The 10160-nt window shown below is 28.6% G+C and overlaps 1 protein-coding gene across 1 annotated transcript; it reads left to right on the top strand.

Annotated features, from left to right (window-relative positions):
• Positions 1-5798: 5798 nt before the first annotated feature.
• On the top strand, positions 5799-9467 carry LOC139840753 (VAMP-like protein YKT61). The gene is made up of 6 exons (XM_071831002.1): positions 5799-6105; positions 6539-6636; positions 6800-6904; positions 7014-7079; positions 7544-7630; positions 9129-9467. Exons 1-6 carry the CDS (start codon positions 5910-5912, stop codon positions 9177-9179), a joined length of 603 nt encoding a protein of 200 aa, XP_071687103.1. The 5' UTR covers positions 5799-5909; the 3' UTR covers positions 9180-9467.
• The last annotated feature ends 693 nt before the right edge of the window (positions 9468-10160 follow it).

Genomic DNA, 10160 nt, shown 5'->3' with positions numbered 1-10160 from the left:
CAGCAATCAAGGCAATTCACCGCACTTAAATAAAGAGAATCATAATTTCCTTAATTATCAGAAAATCAAATCTTATAGATTATGAAGATTTCATTTTAAATCCCTTGAAATCCGGAAAATAACTATAACTATGTCAAAAGTTAAAGCAAACAGATATTTCCTCATTTCAATCTTTTACTATAGCTTCGTTTATACTCTTCCTATAATCGAATCGTTTTATTCATATTATTCAAAGGTGATAAAACTCTATTTTTAACTCATATTCATCATTAAAATATTCTTGTTATCAACAATAACGATCTCTATCAAATTTCATGACCGTGATTTTCACAAACTCTTGTCTACCCTAATATTGTGGCATAAATGTTCAAAGTTTTAAATGAGCTCAATACTATTCATAACACATTTCATGTGTTCAGTTTACTAAAATGCTTGTATAGCACCATCATCCCTTTTGAGGATAACCTAGTCAAATAACACTCTTGTTAATCTTTAGATAACCACCGCATTAATGATAAAATGCACTTCATCGAAGAACCTGTAGAATTTATGGATCGTATGATTTAAACTCTTGAAACAAAATAATATTCTATTCGTTGGAATTCATGCAAGGCCCCGAGCATACCAGGGAACGTGAAGACCAAATAAAACGAAAATATCCTCACCTGTTTACAAACAACGCCGACTGATGGCAACAACTAAATTTCGGGATGAAATTTCTATTAACAGGGGGATACTGTGACAACCCGGAAAATTTCGACTTATTTTTAAGTCAATTCTCAATATGAATCGATATTCCTGACACGATAAACAAAACTTGATAATTAAAATAACTATATAACTATATATATATATATATATATATATATATATATATATATATATATATATATATATATATATATATATATATATATATATATATATATATATATATATATTAATATATATGAATTCTATACATAATTATTATTATTTGTATATTGTAATATACATATATAAAATGGTAAAATATTAAGTACACAATATATGTTATTATATAATATATAATTATTAAATATTACATAATTAATAATATGTAATATTAATATATTAAATTTAATGACAAGTTAACATATAATTGTATATTAATATTATTATTAATATCATTATTAACATTTGTACTAATTATTATTATAAAATAAATACAATCTAATATTATTATTATCATTAATAATATTATCATTAAAAATATTATTATTATCATTTTTATTTATCTATTAATATAATTGTTTTTATCAAGGTTGCAAAATTCGTTATTCGGGGATTAATCGGTCGGGACTTTGGAAGGATTAATCAGAAATTCGGGGATTAATCGGAGATTAATCGAATTGTACTGTATACATTTAAATATTAAATTATAAAAATTATATGTGTAACTATAGAAAAAACCATAAATATAAAGATAATTTTTAACATAATTGTCTAAAATTGTTCATTTTGCTTCAAAACTATAAAATTATAGTTTAAATGCATGTTAAAATGTTAACCATTTTTGAATTTGACTGACGTTGATTACCAAATTCGATTTTGATCCATCAATTGACATTGACCGTTCAATTAAACGGATTTTTGGAAATCGGAACGGATTGCTCCTAAAAATGATTAATCGGGGATTAATCGGTGAGTAATCGGGTTTTTTACAACACTGGTTTTTATTATTAGGATTATTATTATTAATAATATTATTATTAATATAATTATTAATTATTAATTAAATAAAAGTAAAAAGAGACAGATACCTAATTTAGGTATAACACTATATGTATTTTTTTTATTTTTTTTATATCGTGATCTTCTACTTTTATTTTTATTTTATTTTATTATCTGCTTTATTTGTTATATAATTCTGTTTGATTGAGAATCTAGTCGACACCCACATTTGCATTATATAATCGATCATCTATGTGAATCATCTTTCATTACCATTATCAATTAACATCATTACAGTCACCTTCTGAGTTAATGCAAATAGAAAAATGAAGAACACAGGTCCTGTACCTGTTCGCGTTTAATTTTTTTAAAAGCTCTAAAACGAATCCCATTTCAAAATCTATAAATGCTATTGTGTTAGGAATCTTTTGTTCAAACTATCTGCAAAATCCTATTGTTATCGAAGTAGAAATTACGAGTCAAAGTTTTAGCTTTCAAAAGTCAAACTTTGTTCTACAATCAAATTAAAGTTGTAAGTGATGTTTCTGTTGAAATTGATGAATCCTAAAGTTTCTAGAGATGATTTAAAACGTATTTCATATTATAATCATAAGCTAAAACGCTCTTAAATCCAAAATCAAGGTTTGAGTGTGATTTATTTTATTTTTTTTCTTTCGAACAGACCTGCTGCTGCTTATTTTTTTTATTTTTCTTTTTTTTCTTTTTTTTTTTGTTGATCTAGAGTACAAGCTGGATGTTCTGTTTAAAATCCAAGTTTTAAAATAATCAATGAACTCGTTTTATGGTCGACTTGTTTTTGGAGAAGAAGAAGAAAAAGGGAAACATAAAAACACGGTTTATATATAATAAAGTATCTGATTTAATTAGATAAACAGAATCAGAGGAGTGGTTTGGTTTGGTTGTTTACGGGTTTACGAGAGGTCACAGGTTCGAGTCCCATCTACGCCATTTTCTTTAGGAAAAGCTTGATTTAAGGTAGTTTCTTCTTATTATTATTATTATTATTATTATTATTATTATTATTATTATTATTATTTTTATTATTATTATTATTATTATTATTATTATTATTGTTGTAATTATTATTATTATTATTACTATTAACATCATTAAAAGCATTATTATTAATATCATTAAAGTTATTATTAGTAATATCAATATGATTAAAATTATTATTATTATCATTATTGTTATTACTAGTATTAGTATTATTATTAATAACATGAGTTTCAAAACTATTATTATCATAATTATTATTATTATCATTATTATCAATACTAGAATTATAATAACTATATGTTTATCATTATCATCATTATTAATATTATTACTACTACTGTTAATATTATTATTATGATAACAACTATTATTTCTTACAAATACCATAATATTACCTATTATTATATTTTAATATTATATTAATTATATTTACATAATATTATACATATAAATATATTAATGAAAGACTTACTATATTAATGAACTAATGATGAAAATGAGTTAACATATAGTTAAAATATATAAAAACAAATATATATATATATATATATATATATATATATATATATATATATATATATATATATATATAAAATTATATCACTAATAATTATATACAAGTTTATTTGATTACAGTTTATATGTTTTAATATATATAAAACTGATATAGGTTCGTGAATCCGAGGACAACTCTGTACTTGTTCAGTGCTATCATACGCATATCATACAAACTATCGTATCGTGAGTTCATCTGCTCCCTTTTTATATATATTTTTCGGCTGAGAATACATGCGCAACTTTTATAACTGTTTTACGTTTAGACACAAGTACTCAAACTTTTATGCTATATACGTGCTTTGGCATGCTAAATCCCCACCGTAATATCGTTAATTGTTGAGGTATAAGATGCAAACTTAGTTATTGTGAGTAGCGCTACTGAGAGTGACGTCTCTAACTATTTGACTGATGGTCTTTGGTTACATAATAATGATTCAACGACATGAATAACAAGTGTCATGGGGTAACTTTGTTTAGTCGCGATATTACAAACATCAACTCTTTCTATTGATATAATTGGTATCAATCAACTTTAAACTGAAATCTTGTGGTCTAATGCTATACTGAACTATTGATTTATGATAAACCTATGAACTCACTCAACCTCGAGTTGACTTTTTAAGCATGTTTATTCTCAGGTCCTACATAATGCTTCCGCTATGTATTTGCTAATCGAAAGCAACATTTCAACAAGTCATTCATGGATAATTTGAAAGACTTACACTTGCTAAATTGATGATGATTGCTTGCTATGCTTGGAGTCTTCATTACATATCATATCAATTAAAGACATTTAATGCGTTGTTCATTATATACAATGTAACCTATTTATCTTTCGCTGCAAAGCTCAATATAACGTCTCATATAGAGTCGTTCTCGTTTATACAACTGTGATTTGATATAATTAGTCACAAATACCCTAGGCCCTATTTGGGGGTGTGACAGTCGAGGACTAGTTCAAGGCTAGTCGGTGCCAATGACGTTCTCACGAGGGCTAGTCAGGGCGACCTATCGTTTAAACACTCTTAGAAGATTGTATGTTAAATAGGGGTGGCAATGGCCACCCGACCCGGTGGATATCCACCCAATCCACCCGCTTCGTAATGGATATGGATGAACCTAAATGGATATGAATGCGGATATGGATGAACCTAAATAGATATGGATATGGACATGGATGAAAAGTTTCATCCATGGATATATCTATTACCACCCGAAATACATATACAAATACATAAATATAGATATATGATTACATATTTACTATTATAAGTTCATTTACCGTTAGATTTACATTTTTGATTTCAACTCTACAATGAAATAACTATAATATATTACAATAAAACACGTATATCTAATAAAATAAACCTACAATTTCAAATTTAATGTTTCATAATCCATGTTTTATAGTAAATTCAACAAATTTGGTTATATCATTGACAAAGATTACATATTCTTATAGATAGATTTTAATTATGTCATTTTATATTTATTTTTGCTATACTAGGTTTTCATTTTAATCGTATATTAGAAAATATTATAACATTTTTATAATATCCATGGGATATCCATTAACTCGATTAATCCACTGGATATAGATATGGATGGATGACCTGAAATTAAATGGATATGGATATAGATATGGATTCGTAAAAACTAAATGGATATGGATATGGATATGGATATGGATATGGATACGGCATCATTCAATCCTTATCCGATCCATTGTCATCCCTAATGTTAAACATGGTCTAAATATAAGATTATTATTATTAATATAAGTAAAGCTAGAGGTCAGGAGTTCGACTCCGCTGAGCTGCAACATTGCACTCAATGTTATCTCTGACCTGAGGTATTCACCCAGGTCGCCTTTCGCTTAGTGCGGCGGCAACGAGGACGGGGAGTTTTACCGGCCATGCCATCAAATTGATCCGTATTACCTCCAGGGCAGTAGTTGAGAGTGAGTTATATAACTACAGAAGATGAACGAAAAAAAATAAGTATTAAAAAGGTACCTATGAGCAGTGTTGCAAAAAACCCGATTACTCGCCGATTAATCCTCGATTAATCATTTTTAAGAGCAATCCGTTCCGATTTCCAAAAATCCGTTTAATTAAACGGTCAACGCCAATTGATGGGTCAAAATCGAATTTGGTAATCAAAGTTGGTCTAAGTTAAAAATGGTTAACATTTTAACATGAATTTATGCTAGAACTTTATAGTTTTTGAGAAAAATAGATAATTTTAGACAATTACGTTAGAGTTTATTTTTATATTTATGGTTTTTTTTCTATATTTACACATATAATTTTAAAAATTTAGTATTTAAATGTATACATTACAATCCGATTAATCCCCGATTAATCTTCGAATTAACAATTAATCCTTTTAAAGTCCCGACCGATTAATCACCGAATAGCGAATTTTGCAACCTTGCCTATGAGTATAAACTACGGAGTACTAAAATTTATCCATATATTAGTAAAACTGACCCTTTAAAATGATTTTTCTTTCAACTTCGTCGGTTGAGTCAAAGGTATTTCTACAACGCCGTAGTTGCTTCCTTCTACACCAGAATAATCAATCAATCAAATCAAATACGTATTTAAGTTGCATATTCCCCCAATTCAATAAAAAAGATGAAGATCACAGCTTTACTTGTTCTTAAATGCAATCCAGACGGATCATCTAATCCCACAATTCTAGCAAACGCCACCGACGTCAGCCATTTCGGTTACTTTCAGAGATCTAGCGTTAAGGAATTCATTATTTTTGTTGGCCGTACAGTCGCTAAACGTACACCTCCATCTCAACGTCAATCCGTTCAACACGAAGGTTCCTCTTTTTTTTTTTTTTTTTTATATATATATATTATATTTTGTAGTTTATTTGTGTATTTGCCTAATTAGATCTGCGTTTCTATTCAATTACTTAAATTTTAAGCATATATTTGGGTGAATTTTACTTAATCATTCTGATATAGCTGATTTTATTGTAGACTTTTAGTTTTTCAATTGAAACTTTTAGAAACCCTAATTTAGCTTAGGGGTGTTTGGCTAACTCTATTTTAGGGTTCATTACTTTATGGACTCTGGCTTATTATATGTTGTTAAGATTTAGGGCTTCTATAAACTCAAGTTCTTTAACTGAAGTCTTAAATTTGGTTATTGCAGACTATTAGTTCATGATGAAAAAGTGTGTATTTATCTATTTTCTTAATGTACTGAAAAATAAGGTTTTATATGTATTTAATAATTTTGTTAATCAGAATACAAGGTGCACTCCTACAATAGAAATGGTCTATGTGCTTTGGGCTTTATGGATGATCATTACCCTGTTCGAAGTGCGTTTTCTTTGTTAAACCAATTAAGCGTGATGCAGCCTTTCATTACGTACTTTATAGTTATAGGTTGATTTTTTCCGCTGTCAATGATATCCTTTGTTGTTGGCACGTTTTTTTTCCTAGCAATTTATGTTCTTTCTCTGGTTTCTTAATCCAAAACTGATAGAAATTTAAACTTTGTTTTAGGTGTTAGATGAATATCAGAAGAACTTTGGTGATTCGTGGAAAGGGGTGCAAGCAGATTCAAGTCAGCCATGGCCTTACTTAGATGAAGCTTTGACCAGATTTCAGGTTTTACCTCTGTGGCCTTGTCTTGATTTAGTCTGTCTAGTTACAAAAGTTGATACTGAACATGAACTAATTTGTTTTGTATTTTACTTGATTATTTCCAAACTATCAGGATCCAGCCCAGGCGGATAAGCTGCTGAAAATTCAGAGGGAGTTGGATGAAACTAAAATAATACTCGTAAGTGGTGTGTTCAAGCTGAAACAATTGTCTTTGCTACTTTGGTAGGAACTCATGGCATTATAGTATTATTGTATTATAGTTGTGAACTTATATGTTACAATCTTCTACATGTAGTGTATACAGCTGCATATTATAGGCTTATAGCACATCATACCTAATAAAATGCAATTTCTCATAGTTAAAAAGGTTTTAGCTTTGAGAAGTTATTTCTTGTGTAATTCCACTGGATTAATATGGATATGGATATAATCATAAAAATTCAGATGCCATGCTTTTAATAATTGATCAAATGAATATAGAAGGGTCAGCAAGGCTGTTCAAGATTTATTAATTATTATTTGAAAAACATTTGAAGGTGTATTTAGGAAACATAGTTTGAATTATGAAGTTGCTTGGATATCTTTTGCTACATATCTTAATGTATATTGGTCCACTTGACGCATATATTTTTTTTGTTACAGCACAAGACTATCGATAGCGTCCTTGAAAGAGGTGAAAAGCTGGACAGTTTAGTTGAGAAAAGTTCAGACCTCAGTATGGCTTCTCAGGTACCAAACTACCAATACTTCCATCAATAAATATAAATATTCTTATTCAATAAATATACATGAAAAACCTGATCATTAACTGAGTAAACTTTTACCCAAGGGTTCTTGGGTTTAATGGTTGCTACCCATCCAGCGTGTAAAAATGTAACATCCACAAATCTACATCCATGTCTCACAAATGTTTTAAGAATTTGAATCCATTTCTATCTGTTCAAATTCTCGATCATTGGTTTGATAGGCACATTGTTCTTGTCCGGCTATAAATTTTTTTATGATAATTACATTATAATTTATAATATATAATCATTAGACAAATCAAAATTACCCATGAAACCAAACTACAATGATATATGTTATGACTATGATCATCACATGTTCTTTGGCAAAATGTTCTCATGATAATTAGTTTTAGCTCATCAGAGAAATATTGTTACAAAACCTTTATTCATAATAGGTGAACAACTGTAAATGTAGTTTTTACAATTTTTGATACTCCTGTTAGACCACTCCCAACCATAACACACTGCATTCTCAGCATTTCCTTCCCAATTTCCCATCACATTTCACTATCATACATAACACACTTCTTCACCATTACACGGACCTACCTTTATTATTTAACTAAACAAATTTACACATCATACATAACACACTTCTTCACCATCACACGGACCCCCCTCAATTATTTAACTAAACAAATTTACACTCGGTGTATAAGTCCATAAAACATACAATTCTCACCAAAGAAAATGTTGTGGTTTCACGAAATGGTTGGTGAAGTGTACAAGCCAAAGATTGGCTAGCCTTTGGCTAGACATTGCCATTGGTGCCAATTTTTGGTTTTTGCGAGTTGTTTCACGTGATGAATGACATTGGTCTTAGCATCTTTTATACAGTATTTCATATACATCATGACTTTGAATTTAAGTTCATAGACATCAGTACATGCTAGCATCTTTTTATTATATTATTTGGTAACATTCTCCTAATTGGGTTTCATCTGTAGTTCACCGTGATTAGGTTTATATAAAAGTCTTGATGTTAACTCAAATCTTTATATGATATACAATCATTAGACATACTAAAATTACACATGAAACCAAACTACAATGATATATGTTGCGACTATGATCAACACGTGTTTTCTTGGCAATATGTATGTTCTCATGATAATTAGTTTTAGCTCATATAAGAAATATTGTTACCAACATATTTTTCAATCACTTCTATAAATAATAGGTGAACTTCCTTTCAAAAGAATATTTACAAATTTTGATAATCCTGCTAGCATCTTTTTTATTTCATAAACATCATGAATTTGTTCATAGACATCAGTACATGTTACCATCAGTACATCTTTTTAATTGGGATTCATTTGTAGCACACTATGATTAGCTTTATATAAAAGTTTGATGTTAACTCAAATATTTCGCCCATTTTTTAGTATCTGTTATGCGTCATTGTGTAAGATCTGATACAGTTCCTTTATCATGAACAGATGTTCTACAAACAGGCGAAGAAAACGAACCAATGCTGTACGATATTGTAAAAGAAAATTGGCTGCAAAATTTGATTAAGTTGTGTTGGTTTGTCGTTTATAATGTTACAAGGTTTTTTCTTATGGATTTTCTCTCGTGTTCATTTTTAGGATTGAGTAAAGGGATTGATATTTGATGTGATATATGTTTGATACTGTTTGTGATATACGGAGTACTAAATATATATATGTTGGATCCAACTAGGATCATAAACAACCTGCTAATTAGACAAATACGTCATTGTATGTTTAGCATCGTGTTTTCTTTGGAATCTCGTACACTTGGCGGCTGTTGTTTCTTGTATCAAGTTTGTTTTCATATACCTCTGATTGAGAAGGATTGTTTGATTCTATGTCTCTTAGAAATAGACTAATTTTCAGATAAGTAACAAAATAACAAATTTATTTACTGGTTTGAGAAGGATTGTTTGATTCTATGTCTCCTAGAAACAGACTAATTTTCAGATAAGTAACAAAATAACAATTTTATTTATTGAATTAAAAGTTGTACAGGAATGGATAATTAAGTGGAAAATAAACAAACCTTATGAATTTGTCAAAGTTGCGTTTATGTATTCACAAACGTATATATTACATCCGTGTAAATGATTAGTATTACCTAAATCTTGATTAGATCAATGTTGAAATCTATCTATCTATTCTATCTAATAAATGGGAGTTTAAGCTGAGGTCATTATGTGCTTTTATGAGTTGTGACATGTGCTTCTCAAGATTGTAAAATGGTACATGCTTATGTCATTAATATAACACTCCGTATTGGTTAAATTGGTTTAAAAACAGACCCATTTAATTTAGTATTTTTTAAATTATTCAATTTACAGTATTTGATTACTTACTTCATCGATAAAATAAAAGCTTTTCAAGAAGCTTTAACCCTATTGACTTATCTCCATTAATCATTATTTTCTTCTTCTTCAAATTAATTTCTAGCATATTGTCTTGAATGTTGATTACTTCTCTCTTTATATTATT

The sequence above is a fragment of the Rutidosis leptorrhynchoides genome, chromosome 4 (assembly GCF_046630445.1).
Source record: "Rutidosis leptorrhynchoides isolate AG116_Rl617_1_P2 chromosome 4, CSIRO_AGI_Rlap_v1, whole genome shotgun sequence".
Classification (NCBI taxonomy): Eukaryota; Viridiplantae; Streptophyta; class Magnoliopsida; order Asterales; family Asteraceae; genus Rutidosis; species Rutidosis leptorrhynchoides.
This window is presented reverse-complemented; position numbering and strand designations above follow the sequence as displayed.

Bases quoted from the DNA above. Each gene is read 5' to 3' on its own strand.
- LOC139840753 (XM_071831002.1), top strand. From the start codon at position 5,910: ATGAAGATCACAGCTTTACTTGTTCTTAAATGCAATCCAGACGGATCA. The intron at 6,106-6,538 runs GTTCCTCTTTTT...TTTGTTAATCAG, and splicing joins TCAATCCGTTCAACACGAAG to AATACAAGGTGCACTCCTAC. The intron at 6,905-7,013 runs GTTTTACCTCTG...CCAAACTATCAG, and splicing joins AAGCTTTGACCAGATTTCAG to GATCCAGCCCAGGCGGATAA.